This window comes from Mytilus edulis, chromosome 10, assembly GCF_963676685.1.
Source record: "Mytilus edulis chromosome 10, xbMytEdul2.2, whole genome shotgun sequence".
Lineage (NCBI taxonomy): Eukaryota > Metazoa > Mollusca > Bivalvia > Mytilida > Mytilidae > Mytilus > Mytilus edulis.
In genome coordinates, this window is record NC_092353.1 from 26,317,767 (window position 1) to 26,338,636 (window position 20,870).

The 20,870-nt window shown below is 31.2% G+C and overlaps 1 protein-coding gene across 4 annotated transcripts in view; it reads left to right on the forward strand.

Annotated features, from left to right (window-relative positions):
• The window catches only part of LOC139492087 (serine-rich adhesin for platelets-like), an 84,565-nt gene extending 63,960 nt beyond the window's left edge, over nt 1-20,605 (forward strand). For 2 of the 4 annotated variants that reach the window (XM_071280228.1, XM_071280229.1), the window contains 10 exons: nt 35-110; nt 1,474-1,677; nt 2,034-2,124; nt 3,212-3,301; nt 4,470-4,667; nt 5,558-5,654; nt 6,005-7,579; nt 8,033-8,297; nt 13,899-13,958; nt 17,373-20,605. In XM_071280228.1, the coding sequence (XP_071136329.1) occupies nt 35-110; nt 1,474-1,677; nt 2,034-2,124; nt 3,212-3,301; nt 4,470-4,667; nt 5,558-5,654; nt 6,005-7,579; nt 8,033-8,297; nt 13,899-13,958; nt 17,373-17,492 (2,776 nt within the window). In that variant the 3' untranslated portion in view covers nt 17,493-20,605. Of the gene's footprint in view, nt 1-34; nt 111-1,473; nt 1,678-2,033; nt 2,125-3,211; nt 3,302-4,469; nt 4,668-5,557; nt 5,655-6,004; nt 7,580-8,032; nt 8,298-8,955; nt 8,973-13,898; nt 13,959-17,372 lie in introns of all 4 variants that reach the window. The other 2 variants (XR_011656705.1, XM_071280227.1) reach the window with 2 other exon arrangements.
• The last annotated feature ends 265 nt before the right edge of the window (nt 20,606-20,870 follow it).

The window sequence follows — 20,870 nt, forward strand, 5'->3', positions numbered from 1 at the left end:
TTCCATTTATGAAATCAATTCTTTTATTTTATAGACAAAGAAAACTTTATGAAGATGAAAAACATCAGAGAGTTTTACAACTAGAAGCCTTAAGATATTTGTGGAAAGAGGTTTGTACTTTCTACATATTTTTGCAACTTTGTAGAGCAAATGCTTAAGGTTGTCTAATAGGCTATTTAACTAGTATGTCATTGGCAGTGTTTTAAAACAGATTTAGACCCTCTATTTATAGATTTTGGTGATATAGATGAGTGCCAATGAGACAACTCTCCATGCAAGTCACAACTTGTTAAAGAAAACCATTATAAGTCAAAGTCCAGCCTACAACACGGAGCCTTGGCTCACACCAAACAGCAAGCCCCAAAAATAACTAGTCTAAATCCATTCAAACTGGTCAAACAAAGGTTCAATTTATAAATATACCAGAAAAGAGAAACAATTATGAACCACATCAACATTCTACATCCGCTGAATATTAGGTTCCTAACTGTTTTAAAAGATTTCATCATGGAACCAAACACACTGTTAAGCTTTTTTCCTTCACTGTTGTGGTTGTGGAAAAACATCATACATGATGATTCTTAGTATGCTGATCATACACATCCTGTTTTACACTGTCCCCATGATGATTCGGCACTTTAGTGGATATCATCATGGGACGAAGAATGCATGATCAATCTAAAACTATTCAACATTAATACTGTATTTAATTAAATTCTTAATTAATGCTATCAAAGTTTATATGAACAATTATACTTGAATAAATATGTGAATATTACATAATGGAGGCGTCATGTGAACACAGTATTAAGTTATTGGTCTCCAATGATGAATAATAACTTGGTTATTTAAAAAAGACATGCTTTCATGTTATTTATCAAACCATTATACTGATAATAAAGAAATGGAAGATACTAACAGGATATTAAAACTCATAAGTGGAAACAAAACTGACAATGTTATGGCAAAAAAACAAAACAACTAAAAGACCCCAAAAAAACTACAAAGCACAACATAGAAAACTAAAGACTGATCAACATGAACCCATGAAAATCTGGAGGTGATCCTGAGTGCTCTTGAAGGGTACCGGTAAGCAGATCCTGCTCTGCGTGCAACACCATTTATTTCCTACAATAACTATGTTGGCCTTATTTTTTTTAAATGTTTTTTATTGGTACCTTGCATTGGATTGATGCTATTATGTGACCTGTAGTGTTAAAACACTATTTAGATATTTAAAGCACTGTTTCCTAAGAAGGCTCTTATTTACTAACAAACAGTCCTAGATATTCATATGGAAGTGCATGTGCATATTAAAAGAACTATAAACATAGAGTTTAGATGATAAGGAAATAATAACATGTACATTCAGTCAAATTCCAATGAAGCATTTATGTTGTACAACATTATACCTTATTGAAGCATCTAACTCCAAATAATATTTTAAAAAATGACATCTTTTTTTGATTCCAGGTGCAGTCTTTACAGAGTTGGAAGAATGAGGTGCTAGATTCTCAGTCATTTAAATCAACAAATAGACATGACGATAGCTATAGTGAAGAAATACAAAATACGCTACAAGCCATGGATACAGGAAGATCTAGTCGGCATGGTAACACTGTAGATATGGAACGTCACACAGAACTAGAAAAAGCATGTGCAAGTTTGCAAAACCAGGTTAGACCCAAATTATATGGAACCTCTTTGAACTTGAAACTTTAATTATTTTATTCAGCCCACAAAATGAAAGAAAAAAACACTTTCTAATAAGTTAATGAACAATAAAAATTACTGACTCATTGAAAGCCATAGATAAGCAAACTTTGCTATCTGTATTTTTACCTTCATCACTAACAACAAAAGCAGGTCTCGTAACTGCTCAAGGCCTTCTGTTGTTCTGTCCTTGGGTAGAAACTTTTGTCAAAGTTTTCTTGGCGTTTATGAAATGGAATGATTTTGTATTTGGTATGAAGCTTGAACATGTTGTTTTCTATAATGTTTTAAACATCCGTTTTTTTATGTTTTTCTTATAGGTAGCACAGTTATCCCAAGCTTTACAGTCTGTTTCTAGTGTTGTGTTCCAGAGTGGATATTTCAACTCCATGGATACTGGAAACAACACTTGTAAGTGGTATACTTAATTTTATCACAAAAGGTGACCAAAAACAAAAGAAATATTGAATTCCTCACAAATGTGGCCACATACACCACAAACTATTTTGTTCCTTTCAAAATGTGTCAAAACATAAAGATATTTTGTTCTTGACAAAAGGCAACAAAAACACAACGAAATATTTTGTTTCTTACAAAAAGTGACAAAAACACTACAAAATATTTTGTTCCTCATAAAAGTTGATAAGAATATAACAAAAATATTGTGTTCCTTATAAAAGTTGACAAGAACATAACAAAAATATTGTGTTCCTTATAAAAGTTGACAAGAACATAACAAAAATATTGTGTTCCTTATAAAAGTTGACAAGAACATAACAAAAATATTGTGTTCCTTATAAAAGTTGACAAACACAACAAATTATCTTATTCCTTGCAAAAGGTGATATTAATATAAAAAAATACTTTATTCTTGAAAAAAGGTTACCAAAAACACTACACAATTATTTGGTCCTTACAAAAGTTGACAAAAATGCTACAAAATATGATTTTCTTACAAAAGGTGACCTGAAAAGCAAATCAAAGTATTTGGTTCCTCACAAAAGATGACAAATTATAACAAATCATTTTGTTCCTCACAAAAGATGACAAATTATAACAAATCATTTTGTTCCTCACAAAAGATGACAAATTATAACAAATCATTTTGTTCCTCACAAAAGATGACAAATTATAACAAATCATTTTGTTCCTCACAAAAGATGACAAATTATAACAAATCATTTTGTTCCTCTCAAAAGATGACAAATTATAACAAATCATTTTGTTCCTCACAAAAGGTGTCCCAAAAAAAACCAAATATTTTGTTCCTCACAAAAGGTGACCAAAAACAGGGACCAAAACATGACAAATTATTTTGTTCTTCACAAAGGCAAATAAAAGAAACAGAATACTGTGTTTCTCACAGAGGTGACAAATAACCCAATACATGTATAATGTTTTATATACCAAAGGTATCATAAACACAACAAATAGTTTGTTTCTAATAAAAAAATGTAAATAAAACCAGTTGCTTTAGTTGCTTTATTTCTATTTTTAGCTCTTGAAGGAACCATTATGGTAACTGGTTATGACGATGATGATGATACATCAAGTTGTGATGAAAACACAGAAACAGAAGCACGATGGGGTAAATACATTAAATCTGTAATAATCAAAAACCAAACTCACAGAGATGATTCTGAAATTATGGAGGTTGTGTGCTACAAGGTTCATTATCATAAAATCATAAACATTCTAGGGTAAAATAATGAAGCCAAAATTGCAAATATACATTCAATCACCACTTGCTAATAAAATCATCTTGATCTTAAACAAGAAGCAATCAATATTTCAGGAAATTTCTACCTGGTATAAGACACCACATTCAGAAAAATGTTCCATTTCTTTAGTTTGATATTTTAATACTTTGTTTATTTGAAAGGTTTTATTCTAGAAAGTGTTAGCCATACAATACATGTATTATATTGGGTTCAAAGTTACAGGGATGTTAATTGGGTGTGGTTGATTAAAAATTTCATTATGAGCAATATTTAATTAAAGTTCAAACAAATCGTGCCTGCAATCCTCCAAGGTTTCTGCTTCAGCTGATAAATCATAAATCTTTCAACATCAAGATATATATTTTAAAACCCACCAGAGACCCATAAACACACGAAAGTACTTTCATTTCCTCATGGCAAAGGTATCTCCATCTTATTAAATATTTATCATGTGATGTTCTGTTTCATCAGTTCATGTACTAGATTCAAGATAAGACACTAGTACTTACTTATGTATGTATGCAGGATTATAAAACTAGTCTATAATTAAGCACCATATGCTAGCATCTAAAGGTCCTTGACATATAGCACTGTATGCTAGCATCTAAAGGTCCTTGACATATAGCACTGTATGCTAGCATCTAAAGTTCCTTGACATATATGACATATGATTGCTGTATCCTTGTCATATAGCCCACATCTCCTTCAATATCAGATGAATATTGTCATGAAAGTTTGTTCAGATCAAATTTTAAAATAAAATTATAGTCTAAAATTGTATTTGTATTGAATTTACTGTGGATTCATATATTTTCACAGGCATAAACTTTTTTCAAATTAGAAAAACATTTTCATCAATATTTGATTTCATGATTTTGTCAAAATCTACATATAAAGATTTTAGAAAATTTGTAGTTGGTTGAACATTTAGATTTGTGGTTCACCTGTACTTACAGATCCCCATATAAGAATGAATCCACAGTATCTATTTGAAAAAAAAATGTACCTTATTAATTGAATGATATTATATTACAGGAACAGTACCACACTCTTTATCTCCCTTCCCATCAGAAGAAGAAGAGGTATATTTTATGAGTGTTCCACAGCCTGGATTCCCCACACCACCAAGAAATGTCAAGCTGGAACACAAGGGGAATAACTCTGTAGTGTTGTCATGGAACCATTCTAAAATTCTAGATAACATGAATAGAGAAACTAGTAAATCTATATTGGGTAAGTTGCTATGTATAATGTTGCTCTTCCAAGATTAAAGCACAACTAATAAGTCTTAAGTAGTGTCCTTGTATCAAGAATTGTAAGGTATTGAAATTGATATTGCTATTTATTAAAAAGTTTGAATCAGGAGACATAACCAAAGATGATATTAGCATTTTTCATCAAAGGAGTAGGGTCACTAAGACCCCTTTTTGGCCCCAACATACAGCAGTTTTAGAAAATTGTGAAAATGTAATCTTTAAGCTATATTTTGGAAAGTAAAATGCTTCTGATACATAAATATGAGCTGTTTTTGACGATACAATGCACAAATATCGTGTTCTAGCATCATGAAGTCATGCTAAATTACTGAAATTTTCAAAATTTCAGCAATTTGGTCAATTTTTATACGGTTTCCGTCTAAAATGAAAGTGGCCGCATTAGTGTTCATTCATAATATTGAAATGTAAGTTGTATTTGATGATAATACAAAACATATATAAAGGTTGAGGATGAACATGGATGCGGCCACGTTCATTTTTGACAAAAACCATCTGAAAAGTGACGTTTTTTGGCATATTTGATAGATTTTTCATATTTAAGCTTGAATCAGAGCGTTTTTAATGACTAAATCAGTTAAAATCTTTCACATAAACTAATCGAATCAATTGAAATAGACACTTAAGTGTTTAAAAAGTGTCCAAAAACTTTCGTTGGATGAACCTGAAATTTGAGGCCAAAATCAGCCCTTACCGGACCTACTCCTTTCATGAACATTATACCATTTACTTTTTTCCACTTGAATATTGTGTCTGTAACCTTAACAATTTTATATGTTAGGTTGCAGAAGTGAAATTTAAAAAACAGAATTTAATACTTTAATTGACTTTATTTTTACAATTTTTCAGGGTACAGAGTGTTTGTAGATGAAAATGCCATATCTATGATTCCTGCCAACATGCAGAAGGCATTATTACATGGACTAGATACAAATCACACTTACAAGTAAGCTATTTAGTAATGAGCAATATATATGCATGCTAAAATTACTCAAATACACACAAATATGTGTACAAGTCAGAGAAACAAATTTATTTAGAAAAGTCATAGCAAGACATATATGTAAAAGTAACTGTATTGTATTCGGAAGAATTCTTGATAAGCATTAAAGTTTGACAGAGAGAGAAAAAAATACAACAATAATAGCTTATGTTTTTGTCATTTGAACTCTAGTGGATTGTTGTTACTTTGTCTCTTTGTTCATGTTGCCTTATTTTTATAATATCTAAAAAATAGAGAAACTTTCAATTTACATCAAGAAAAAACATATATTTATCTCTCTTTCTTTTCAACAGATTATATGTGAAAGCTGTGTCTGCTCTTGGTGAATCTAATATGTCAAATGTTATCATGGCTGCCTTGTCAAAAATTTCTGGTAAAAATATCAGGACATGTTCTTATAGCAGTGACAGTGATAATAACAGATCAGATGATAGTGAAAAGGAGGCTGACCTAGATTCAACTGAAAGTTCTGATGTCACACGTTATAGAATGGAGAAACAGAGGCGACAAAAACGAATTAAATCTCCTCGTCAAGATAGGAGAATTACACAGAGAAAGGAATCTAGTGCAAGTGATCAGGATCCAGTCAGGGAACCAGAGCAGTCAAAGTCATCCAGACCAAGTTCAAGGTCAGGTTCAGCTGCAGATGGAATTTTTATACAGCCTAAGCTACATACACATAAACGTAGCCGTAGTAGAGATTCCAGGGGTCAGTCTCCTGATTCTGAACTGAAGGACTCTTCATCACAAAGGAGTCAACCTAAAATATTCCAGCCATCAAGTAGTAAACAATCCCCTCCAGCTGGCAGTCAACATCAACACAGGGATTCATCTATAATGGGATCTAAAATGTCAGAAACTTTTACTATTGAGACACAGAATTCATTGATGCAGGTGATTTCTGCAGCTCATAGCCAAATTCAAGAAAGCCATGAAAAATCAACTAAAGGTCATAAAAGGACTCGAAGTAAGGACTTGGCATATTATGGAAGTTCTGAAAGTGTTCATGCCACAGAAAATGCACAAACGTCCTCCCCAAAGCCATCCAGACGAGATAGTTCTGGTGGAAGGGGCTCAGATAATGATAGTACAAAGAGTGAAAAAACTCATAGGAGAACAAGCAGTAAAGATTATGAATGGAGAAAAGATATTGACAGTAATACCCATGCTAAGAAGGGTGAAGGTCATGGTGTTCCTGTTATTGATGCCAGAAGACGTCACAATTCTGGCAGCCGACCGAGTAGTCCTGCTCCTTCAGATGCATCGGAAAAATCTCTTCCAGATAAGAAAAGGACAGTAGCAGAGTTTCTTGAACACAGGAGCTCTACAAAATCAGCTGGTCAGAATTCTGAGAGAAGTCCATCAGCTGGAGGAGTGGAATACAGTGAAACACATACAGCAGCCCTGCCCCCTCGTCACAGGAAGTCAAACAGCAGTAACGAAGACATAGCTTCTGATGTTAGGAGGTCACCATCTAAGAATTCCTCTCCAACCTACAGTGACAGTAGACGTAGAGCTCATTCCAATAGCTCAGATCCAGATTTAAGTGAACTCCAATCTTCATCTGCAGCAAGACAGTTAGACATGGAGAAAAAGACAAACAGTGGTATTGTCAGCAAACTTTTACAAAAATTACAAACATTTTCCAAAAGTCAGGAAGAAACATTAAGAGAAAGAGGACATAAAATAAAGAAAAAGTCAGAGTCCCAGAATTTGAACCCAGAGGAAGGAAGACGACCGAGACGAACGAGTGGGAGTGACCAAGACATGAGTCAGGATTCTAAAGGTGTACCACAAAGTGATAGTTCTTCTGGTACCCAGTCTGATGATCCACAGACGGCCAAGAAACCATACCAAACACACAGGAGGTAAGTTCTGAGTACCAGGTGGGAAAATCAATACAAAGATTACTCACTTGTCAAACACTTTCTAAAATATTATATATATTTATAAATTTTCTCTTCTTTTAAGGGTTTTTGGCAACATATCCCTCAAGTCCAGAAATGATTGCTATATTAAAGATAAATACATAATGAGGCTGCACTGTAGAATAAAAAATATGAAAAACATGACATAATTTTTTTTTAAAAAGGAGGAAAAACCAATAATCTACTTTTGAAAATGACAAAGCAGATTTTGTAATCAGGAAGTTAGACCTAGTTATTTGTTTGATTAATTACCTGAATCATCATAAATCAATAAAGTAAATAAAAAGTGTTCTCTGGGGATTTAATGATGTTGATTACTATTAATATCTGTCATCCATAGCAAACAATCAAGTTATTTGTAATATCTGTATTACTTTGTACTGACTATTATAGGTCACGATCAGATCAACGAGTCCCGTTTACTCCAGCCACGCCTACTAAGCAGAACTACACAGAGCCACAATGGGTAGTAGATCCTTCTAGTCAACAGACAACAGACCCTTGTGTTCAGCCCAATTATTCACAGCCAGTTCAATACCAGCCAGATTCCTGTGTGTCTGTACCACAGCCTGGGTCCAATGTAAAGAGAACAGCTTCATTCCATGGGGTGGTACAACCTAAACAGCAGGATGTTACACCAAGGAGAAGTGGGTCAGAGGTATAAGAACTTACTTTGTTCAATTACTATAACCATACCTGCCAACTTTTCAAAATGCCCATGGGGGTTTTACGTGCAAGATGGATGCTATAGGTCTACAAAACCATCAAGGAGGCCTTCAAATATATTTTAGTCTTGTTTTTTGGCTTCTCCATACTAGTACAATCCTATAGCCATTGTAAAATTTATTGTTTTGTTTAAATTGTGGACAAAATTGCTCTTTCAAAATTTCCATTTGGGAGCCTCCATGGGGGAAATCCCCCACAAATAGTGACAGTTGGCAGGTATGTATAACTAGTATCTTAACTTGAAGATGGATATACTCTGTGTATAAGGCATGGTAACTAATATACAACTAATGGTACACAACACCAAACTCTCTTGGGATTCTTCTAAAAATAATTGATAAATTTCTGCCAGTTTGTAAGGGATAAATTTATCATTATTATATTTCAGTGGGATGAGTGGTACCAATATGTGTGTTTGACCTTAAGCTTTTATTGTTAATCACAATTTTAATTTGGTTAATCGGCATTTCAGAAAAAAATACATATCCTCAATGCAGTTCTTTTCTTCATCAAAGCAGAATTATTAAAAAAAAGACCACTTAAAGAAAAAATTAATTCAGGTAGTCAATTGACTGATATTATGCTTGTAGATCAAAACCTCAGGCAGGTAAATTTTTGTATATATTGCTTGAATTTCATCTTAACACATTTTTGTTTCCATATTTTGAATAATTGTCAGTTTTTGTTAAAGGCGAAATTTTCACATCATCTCAGTCATATATTTAACAAGGTTGTGCTTTTTACTTGCTGTTAGATGTTACCATATATGTTCCCTGTTTGAAAAATCTTCATTTCTTAGATCCACCTATAGTGGAACACAAAAGGAGTCGTCAACCAATCAGGCAAATAACTTGCCAAATTTTCTCCAAAAATGGTCAATGTTGAGATATTTGTTCAGTCTCCAAAATAAGCAAAAGTATTGCTGTCTACACCAACAACTGAATTTTTAAGTTTAAGGAAGTATCACATACTGCTAACAACATCATTCTATCATCCTTTTGTTCATATTTTTTTCAATGACCGGTTATATTATTCGGTGATTACATTCATTCACTTTTGACACACCACTTGTCTGTTGCCTCTTGAGACTAACACGCATGTCAATACAATATATGTAAATGAGAAATCACATGCCACATTAAAAATAGATTTTGCCACTAAATTTTAAGTTTATTCTTTATCAGATAAGAATACCTGTGAGTTAAACATCACGTCTAGCTATAATTCTAATATGTCTCCAAGTAAAACTTCTGACCATTTCTAATGTCTATTGAATATAAGTTATGATCCTAAATAAGGGGAGGGTTAGATTTGCATTTTTGTGGTTTGTTCTTTAATGCTTACTTTGAAGTGCAGCAACTTCATATAATGCTGATCATCTTTTAAGAGTTTGTCTTTGCTTATAACAAATCAGTCTTGGCATATTAACATAATTGTTGATAGCTTTTCACAAATTGATAAAAATTATAATCTTGTAGAAATTAGTGCTAATGTTGAAATTTTTAGTAGAAGAAGACATCTCATTTTCAAATTTTTCACGGTATTGAATCTGATTAAAGCTGTTTTTGTATTGTCCCAGACCTATAAGCTGTTAAAAATCCAAGTATAGATGAATATAAGTTGAAGACAACCACACCACTACATGTACCATATATTGTTTTCTTTACTATTTTTTTTCTCACATACGTTTCATTTGTCTTTCTTTAATGAGGGATCCCCACCCACTCTTGATGCCAAGATTTAGTTATCAGTATTCATGTATAGTTTCAAAATACTGAGACAAACATTTATGTAAGGGATTTGACGAAAGGAGTAGGTCCGGTAAGGACCGATTTTGGCCTCAAATTTCAGTTTCATCTGAAGAAAGATTTTCACCACTTTTTAAACACTTAAGTGTCTATTTTATTTGATTCAATTTATTTATGTGAAAGATTTTAAAGGGAAACTTCGCAAAAAAATCAAAAATTGATATTATGTCCATTCTGTATAAAAATGCTCAAATTTATAGATATTAAAGTTTTATTCCGCTAAATAAGAGATCACCATCGATTTTAAATTTTGAGTATCAGTTCTCTGTGCTCCGCCATTTTGTCACCTTCTCCGATGAAAAATCCCGATATGTCTATAAACCACAAAGGAACAAAACTACAGTAAACGATGTAGTCGTAATTGCGTGTCGATATCTTGTCAATCGTACGGTTGTTTTATCTGACTGACTAACTTGATACGGAAAATGGTCTTATTTTTTTAAATAACCATATAGTCTGTTATTTTTAAACTGATAATATTGTAATTAGTTAAAAAGTCAAAGTTCAAATCATAAATAAGTGTTCCGTGGAAATTGTTGTCGAAAATCTAATTCGTTCATAATTCTTTAAAGTAATAAACTTTATTTAAATAAATTCGGATCTTCCCTCATCTGATCACCAGCATGGCTAAAGGTATTACTCCCAAAGGTATTGGAAGGGGTGTAAGGTGACACGTCCAGGTATTCAATCGATTTCCTGTCCGGCGGGCTTGCAAGTTCATGCATCGTTTCACTTCTGTAGGTATTGATCAGTGTACACGACCGTAACTTATAACTTTCCATTTTGAACTATCAGGTGCATGTATAATATACATTTTTGTTTTGCGTGTCCGAAAGTGATATAATATACTAGTCATTACTGAACTCATACGCTTGTTTATAAATAACATTTCTGGTGTAAAGAATATTATTTATAAAAAAAAAATAATACAAAACAAAAAATTTGAAGAAATACAAATCTATTTACATATTTTTCCAAGGGTTAATTTGGGAAAATACTTGTTGTCAATAGTTTAGGACAGATTGGAACATACCAGAATTATTGATTTAAAAAAATGTGCGCACTTGTCGACGATTCGTGTATACATACGCCTGGGTAGAAAGTTACGGAACTATAGTCAGTAGCGCAATTTAAAATATGTATACATGTATACATTGAACATAAGAAAGAAACATACATTTTGTGTAAATTGTGGTAAAAGTTTTGTAAATAGACTAGTCCACGTATGCCAACAGTATGTAATCAACGAATTCGGTAGACTATTGTATACCAAAAGAAGAAGAAGAAAAAAAGAAACAATTTGATTTAAATACAGGTCAATTTATAGCTTGCTTTGGTTCATCGAAGTTAAGAACATAGTAAACTCACAGATTTATATATCCAATTAGATTGTTCTCGAATAAAGGACGAAATTCGTCATCATCACAATTGTTCCGACATTCATGTAAAATATATGCAACTGGACGTACACTAATAATTCCCAAGGGATGTGAATATTTTCTAGGAAAACTATTGAGTATCAATTTCGGAATTTATTTTCTTTCTTGATATTCAGTGACAGCAATTTAAAGAATAAACTGCTTGTCGGATATTTGTCCACTTTAGGGGTATTCTTGCAAGTTGAACAGACTTATAATAACATTCAAAAATATGGAAAGATAACATTAAATTCGTTGTCTTTTAATTTTAAACATCGTTGGTCAAATAGTTATTTAAGTATATATATACGTTGGGAGACGACGACTATTATAGATGTCTCAGATTTTAATAAGGACGTTCCCGATTATGAATAAATTTGGTTGACGTTTTTCACACTTGAAAAGAATATCTATTCGTAATTTTTCGATTCCATTCCATGAAGATCCTTATATTTCCTGTCAACTTTTTAAACCTCTTAAGTACAAAAGTATTTTTTTCTTTATTCGTACATATTATTTTCCGCTTCGGTAGAGTTATCTTCAGATAGTTTCAGATATTAATTAATACATGGCTTTCAAAAGTCTAAATGTAAGTGTTCTCGTATATTTTTTCGTCTAATAAAGACCAAAAAAAATGAATTAGTAAAGCTATTTCTAATTTCTAAATCCCCCTTTTTTATGAGACATAAATCAAGGACAAGACTTGTATATCATTTCATTTTGACATATGAATTAAGTTTCCCGTCTTTAACCGAAAATCGTGTATTTCTTAGTAAATTAACTTATTTGAATTCAAATAAATAATAGCACCAAATATAATTAAATAATTCTACGGCGATCAATTTTTATTTGTCACCAACTTGAATATGTATTTTTAATGTGTGTATTAAATGCTACCACTGATCCGAATAGACAGTCACACCTGGCAAGGTGTGCCCTAGAGGCGTGGTTAAATACCGAAGTGCAAATAACAATTTACCTTTCAACAAGCCATCTACGAGAATTGCCACAGAACCGTGAATACACACATCGTATAAACCTAGTCATAGCAGAGATAGTAAAAGGTCAATAAGAGTACACCAACATATTGTCTTTACAGATTATTGTACTTTAATTTGTTCACCTTATCAGTCCGAAAATGCATTTATTAAAAATAAATTTATAACTTTTTGTGTTGTCTACAAAAATAATTCGAATATATACGTTTAACATAGATAATTTATCTCACGAATGAGTACAATTGAACGTCTGTGCGTTTTATCTTCTTATTATCGGATGGTTATTAGATAAAGCATAAGTCATCGGCGCGCTTACGATTACGCTAAAATATGATTAAAAACCAAGACTTTTAATGATTGTATTTTAAATCCCGGCATGCAAAAATCAGGAGAAAACATCACGACCTACAGGAAGTAGTTGATATTTTTTCATTAATTATTGAATTTCTCCTTTATTACTGCACTATTAGCGATAAAACTTTGTGAATATATATATTATGTCATAATGAACATATTTAAACCATAAGTAAAAAATCATGAATTTTCCCTTTAACTAATTTAGTCATTAAAAATGATCCGACTAAAGCTCAAATATGAAAAATCTTCCAAATATGCCGAAAATGGTCACTTTTAAGATGGTTTTTGTCAAAAATGAAAGTGGCCGCATCCGTGTTCATCTTACATTTCTATATTTAGGATGAACACGAATGCGGCCAGTTTTGTTTTGCACGGAAACCGTCTAAAATTTAACTAAAATACTAGAATTGTGAAGATTTCAGTAATTTAGCATGACTTAATGGTGCTAGTACCCGATATATATGTGCATTGTAAAGTCAAAAACAGCCCATATTTCTGTAGCAGAAGCATTCTACTGTCCAATAAATAACTAAAAGTTTACATTTTAACAATTTTGTAAAACTGCTATATTTTGGGGCCAAAAGGGGTCTTACTGGACCTACTCCTTTCTGTTTAGAACTGTTGATATATTATAAACTGCAATCACATTTCAATTTCATATCACATTTCTTGATGAATTATGTATGTTTTCCATTGTGATTGAAAGTTATTGAAGTAGATATATACTTGAAACTGTATAATCCAATCAGATTAAGGACAAACAGACTACTTTTTCATTCATCATTTTTACACATGCTGGGCATATTGCTTGCTTGAGCTATATGTGATATTACACTACCAAGTAAGTTGTCCCTAAGAAACTTATTTATGTATCTCATAGAGTTGGACACAAATATTATAAAATTTACATGGTTTTGTCATGCCCATTAATATTGAATTTGTCTATTTATAGGAGAACATAAACGACAAGTCAAATGTGGCTCAGGGAGACCCCCACTACCAACAAGTACCTGTAAGTATATTTAATGTACTATTTATAGATATCAGCTTTTTGTGTTGTACTCAAGTTTTGTCTCACTTTAAGAAATTGATTTGCTTCGCTGAAAGAGAAAATTGTAATTTTATTTCATATTTGAAAATGTTGTTTCATTCTGTTATTGCAACCTTTTAATTAAAGGGATTGGGATCACTTTAGTTTATTTAAGTCTTTTTGACAGAGAGTTTTTGGTACATATATTTTGGAAGAAATGAAAAACACGATTTTATAGGGTTGGTAAAGATGCATGTAGTAATTTTTTTATATTCTAAAGGTTATATCCACAAAAATTTCTGAATCAGAAAAAATTGTATAGTTAAGTTCACAAGGGATTATTGGGTGAAATGATAAGATTTAGTTTTGTTATTACTTTGTTTTACTTTTAATACGAAAATGAAATTCTGGGGTGACTTTAAAGTCTTTATAAGACCAATAGACTTATAAAGCAGTAGGTTTATAATTGTTATACATCCTTTGTTGATAGGAATAACTATACAGTTACAATAGAAGGTATTTTCACATTGATGCAGTTAATTTTCCTTTTTTTAAGCTACTACACTTTTACAATAGACTGCTGAGATGATATCAAATCATGGTGTGGCTCGTTTCAGAAACATTTTTGTCTTTATTGATATAGATGAGGTAGACCCTTAAAATGAAGAAAATATGGGGAAAAACTAGTTGCCATAATTCATTGGGAGAAGGAACATAATGATGGGTGGTAACCTTATAAGTTGAATATTTTGTACTACAGCAAAACAGATTGAGTGTATAGGTAAAGGTAATATCTTTTGTTAGCTTGCTTGCTAGCTGAACTGTGAAGTCATTATTGGGTTGTGTATACTACCCTCCTTTAAAAGTAGACAAGTCCAACAGATAACTGATCTATCTGTCCATAGGACTAGACTACTCCAAAAGGAGGGTAAAATTCCTTACCTAGTTATACCTTCACGGTTTAGCTAGCATGCAAGCTAGTCAAACCTAATACCTTTACCTACACAATCAAGGCATATTGCTGTAAAAAGAATACAATATCCCCCAGTTTTGAAAGTCACCAGTTTTTCAATATCAAGATATTTTATTGGTCAATTTAATTGCCTGGCTCTTTCTTTCACTTTAATGCAATGAACTTACAATATTATAACTCAGTAAAGGATTCAGTATACTCAAGATCTAGAAAAGATAGTTTCTCTTTTCTGTATATATTTGATGATTATCTTACTTTATTCACATCTTCAGCTGTCAAGGGGATTTGAAAAGAATTTGTCTCTATTAACATGACCCCACCCTTCCATCTTGTAAATTTAGATGCTATGATTTGACTTCATCTTCAGCAGTATTAGTTTATTTGCTTTATTACAACTTAAGCTTAAACAGAGTGCATGAGTTGTTTATTGTGTGTTCTTGAAACTATTTTTTTTATCACTGTCAGAATAATGTCACAAACATTTTTAACATTCACTTCAACCTTTTCCTTTTAATAAAGAAATTGTGTGTCAGTTAATCTAAATTTAATTTTTTTTTTTGTTAATCCTTAATAATGCAGGTGTAAGGGTTTTTTTTTCTGTTTCTAGTTGAAACACAAATTATTTTAAGATATAAGGCTACAGTAAGATATAATTCACAACAAATCGGTAAGGTAAGAGAATTGTTTTTAATCTCCCTTTTATGGGTCTAAAATAAATTATTGGGTCAAGTTTTCTTTTCTTTTTAAGCAAATAGTTTCTGTAAAAATAATACTATCATCTTTACCAGAATTAGTTATGCACTTGTAGATGACAAACAATAAGGGAAAGACAGGGCTTCTTCATTGGTAATACATGTGCAGTCTGTACTGGACATTGATAAGGGATGTTCACTATAGGGAAAAAAAACAGACAAATTGATTAACTTCTTAAGTATTTAATTTTTCTCAATAGTAGGCTGATACTTCATATTAAATATGATTATGGGTATACATTTATTTTAAATCTTAGGATTATTGATATATTTGTTTTTAAGTTTTGTCTGAAATATTTTTCTTCAATTTTTCATTTTTTTTACACAAAGAATATGAAAGTAATATGAATCAATGTAAACTAACCAATGTCCTTGTGGAGTAAATGTGATTAATTAAACTAAAACTCTGTCACCCTTAGTTTGTCAAACTATAGATCAGAATGTATTCATAGGCTTTTTAAAAGCAATAGTAATTGCTTTGTATAATATAATGTTAGTCTTGTATAGCCAGTCATATTAATTAAAACACAAAAAAGATATTCCAGAACTGTTAACATGCTAATTATAAAGCAATTTTGTTCAATCAGATTTTTTTTTTAGGTTAAATGGCTGTTATTTATAGTCTTGTATTATCAGAATGTATACATATATAGCATTGAATGGTTGTTTTGATTTAATATAATATTGATTATGTGTGAAATAGAATTGTAAAGCTAGATAAAATCAAATGGACCTGACAGACATTACAAAGCAGTTTCAGTTTAAATTATGAATTTTTGTTCCATTGTTTTTTGCTGATTAGTTCCTAGACTATAGCATAAACTTGATGAATTGTGTTTTTAATAGACTATTTTCATATTACCGACTTTTGACTTCGTTTTATAATTTCTCGACTGGTTACCTTGAACATCATGGTACCAAGTCAGGTGAGAGCAAGACAAAGAAGTAAAACCAAGCTTTCAATCAGTACAATTTTTTTGGGAAAATACCTGCTTAACATTTTCCCCCTCAAATTACACCAATTATATGTTTGATTTTACTTATTTTGGTTGCTCTTACTTGACCCAGTACCATGATGTCCAAGGTAACCAGTCGACAAATTATGTATTCCGGAGTCAAAAGTCGGTACATGAAATATGAAGGTAGTCTTGCAAAAATATTTCAAAAGGACAATAAGCTTAACTAAATGACTTCAAGGGGTGACTGTAAGACATGTAGAAACTTTTTTTTCAATGCATTTTTAAAAAACAAACATTACAATAAGAGTAAATGCTAAGATGAAATGTGACAAAAATGGGAGAATACCGTATATCAATTGACAATCAAAAACCATCAAATAAGATTTCATATCTACAAGGATAAAACTATTTACACTTAAATAGACCGCCATTGGACCAAAGTATATACCAAAGTTTTACTTATTCTAAGGCCTTTACTTGAATAGAGGTACCAACTTGAAATACATATTAAATACGATAATTTGATAAACATTACAAACACAGTATATCTATTAGCAGTGTTTGAAATTTGCTACAGATGATGTGTTGAATTATTTAACTGTCAACAAAGAAGTTTAGTTGTACAAACAAACCAAAAATAAATTGTGAGTAAAATTTAGTTATGTTTGCTTTCCTATTTAAATGTTCTATATAAAGTATTTGTATGTTTTAGTTACAGGAAATGATCGGCATGTTCAGTAGAAAACAGAGGCAGGGGATGTCAAGTATTCATCATATACCGATTCTATCTGGTGCACAGTTACAGAAATCACAGAAACAACCACCGTCATAACATCAACTATATTAGTTAATGTAGCTAGCCATCATAGCATGTCATTGCCCAGACTCAGACAATATGAACCGTTGTAGTTACCTGCCATCTAAACATGTTCACCGTAGAATTGTCATATCCTACCATCTTATCATATTCACCATCACTTTTATGTTGCCTGCCAACTTATCACCTTCACCATAAAATTGACCATTTAAATTTGCTCTTCATACATGATGTCAGTCATATTAGAAATTTGCAAAATAGTGAAATTTTAAATGCATCGCTATTCCATTTGCAATGTTAGGTAGGCAGTACTAAACTTGATGTTTAGATTGTACAGAAACATTTTAAAGACAAAATTCACCAATGTATGTAATATAAAATAGAAACAACTGCCAGTGCTTCATTGTACATAATTATTATTTCCCCTAGATAATTTTATTAATATAATGACAAAATTCCAAACATTTAATTAATATTTGATTGCATTTATAAGTTGATTTGAAATTTAAAACTCAATCTAAATTAGATACGAAAACTTTTGTATCATACTTAAGAATTACAGAAAATAGTAATATTATACTTTTTTTTTAAATTTTATTTTAGATATGATTACACCTATCTTATGTCTTTTGGTGATGAAATAATGTTGTCATTTTCACTAAGATATGATTTTCATGTTTATAACAGGAATTTAATTACAGGTTTTACTGTAAATAATAAAAGCAACTGCCTTTATATTGAAGTGTATATATTTACTGTACATATCATATTTCAGTGTAAGACCACATTAGAATGAATTATTCCATTCTGATGCTATAAATGACATTGTTAAAGTTAAGTTGCATTTATTTGTTTATTTGATTGTATAAGTTAACACATTATTTGAGCAAACAAAGTCTTAGAAGAGGAAAAAACATTTCATCTTTCTTTTGTTTATGTAACATACATGTATATGTATTTCTGAATATGTGTACTAACTTGTAAGCTGTTAGACAGACAGTTTTTTATGGTGCTTATTTTCATGTTTTATTCTTTGTTTTACTTAGTTATAGTTTTGAAAGAAAACTTGTTTCTTGATGCACAGTATTGTATTTCTTAGAATGATGAACATCCTGATATTATAGGACATTATTCTGTTATTCACTCAATCTTCTTTTATCCCTCTGTTTTCTCCTGGTACTCTGGGTTCTCATCAATAGAAACAGGCCGCCACGAAATAGACTAAAAGTGGAGTTTCAAAGAGGAGTTAAAAAAAATCAAATCAAATCTTTTATCCCTCCAAGCTGAATTCCAACAAAATTTATCCTTTCTAATTTTCTATAAGAAGTATATAGATCCCTCAAAATTGTCAGTTCTTTAAATATCAAATTTAGGATTTGTAGATGTATCTTTTATGTCTTCCAGGCATATGTTGGTGTATTAAAAATGTCTTTCATTACAGCATTTTAAATGTGATTGATTTTATTTGTAAAACTACATTTTACTGTACTAATTGTTAGACAGATTTTAATCAGGAAGAAATTTTTTCCTTCCAACTAATGTTATTCAATTTCTTTAGTTTCAAAGTAAGGTGAACAATAAATGTTGATGAAAGAAGTAAAACAGTTGCAAGTTAATTTGTTTGGACAATTTGTTTTTCCTTTTCAAGCAAATGTTGAATCAATAAGGATATTTATATTGAATTTGTCAGAATTTGGAAATTTTTTATATTTATACCTGTTTTGCAAAATTAAAAAGTAATCTTATTGCCAAATCTGTGGAGAGTTGTTTTTGAGTGAACATTTTGGACGTTAAATGAGTGAAAAAAAGTCCTTGGAACTATCTAGTGATCACACAACACTTTTCTTTGCTCTAAAGCATTTAAATTTTGTTAAGAATGCATATACTGTTATATTAACTGCACTCTTAGAGAAATGTAAAGAAAACCTCATTAATGCATTTATTTCTCTGTGATTTTATATATTATGTACTATTAATTATTAAGATTAGTTGTTATTAGTTACTGAGTGATTTTGTTTTTGTTTTGTGTTAAAGATAATATATAAATACTGTCAAAGCCTTGTGATCTATTTCTGTCTGTGATAACCTTATTTTCTTGTTCAGCCGTCCACTGTTAACAAAGAAAACCAATTTGCATTTATATTTCATATAGAAATTGTTATTCCCTTGTGTACGTTTTTGTTAAAATGTACCCAGCAGCTTTAATATGGTGTTGTATAAACATTATATACCTCATTCAAACATTTCCTGGCATTGAACTTGCATACATGTAACATTACTATAATTTTCCAGTCAAGGTTTCCTTATTTCACACCCTTTTTGCAAGGGAAAAAGTAATGTTTGAAGTGTATCTGTAAGTTCTGAAATCTGATCACTTTCCTCAAGAATTAAATCTCTAGGCAATAACATTAAAACAGCAAATACTATCAGATCCTTATCGCTGCTTTGATAAATCATAATGTCCTTTCAAAAATAATTTCATTTAGTCAACCAACTGGTAATACCTTGAATGTTATAACTTAATGGTGATAACATGTATGCAACTATTAAGTTTCAGTTAAACCTGCAGAAAGTTTTATTTAATATATCAAGTCAATTATGTTAGTTTTTTAATAAAAAGATAACATCAAAATTTAAACCTGAGCTAACTGCCTAGAATTAAGTTAGTCAGTAGACATGTTTATTTTGTTCAAATAAATTACTGTCATCAGAATTTTACCCTTCTATTCATGCATTTGAGATCATAGTTAAAATAGTAAATTGATTGCTGTCATATGCATCTATTAACTAAGTACAAGAGTCTTTCAGAAACAATTACAAAAGATGATCCCAAGTTTGATTTTTCAGAAAAGGCAATGCAATTGACATAGTACCCAGAATATTTCATTGTTTTCATACTAAATCTATAAATCATAAATAATTTAACAATAATCCTTTTCCAATATCAAATTATTTATTTTATTTACTTGGTACAGAAGTTAAAAAGTCTGATTGTGACAGGAGACTATTATTTGTGTATTGTTGTCAACATGTTGTATATGTTTGTATGATTCAGATGAAATATATCAGTATTTCTAAATATATTTTGGTGAATGGCTTACAGTAAGTAATAAACCATGCTAATAATACGTAACTCTTGTTTTCATTATATTTTACCAAGTCCTCTCTTTTAGTTGTTTTCATTTGGTCTGTTCCTGGAATCACCTTGGTGTTCTTGTGGTAGTATGTGTTCCTGGAATCACAATGGTGTTCTTGTGGTAGTATGTGTTCCTGGAATCACAAAGGGGTTCTTGTGGTAGTATGTGTTCCTGGAATCACAATGGTGTTCTTGTGGTAGTATGTGTTCCTGGAATCACAAAGGGGTTCTTGTGGTAGTATGTGTTCCTGGAATCA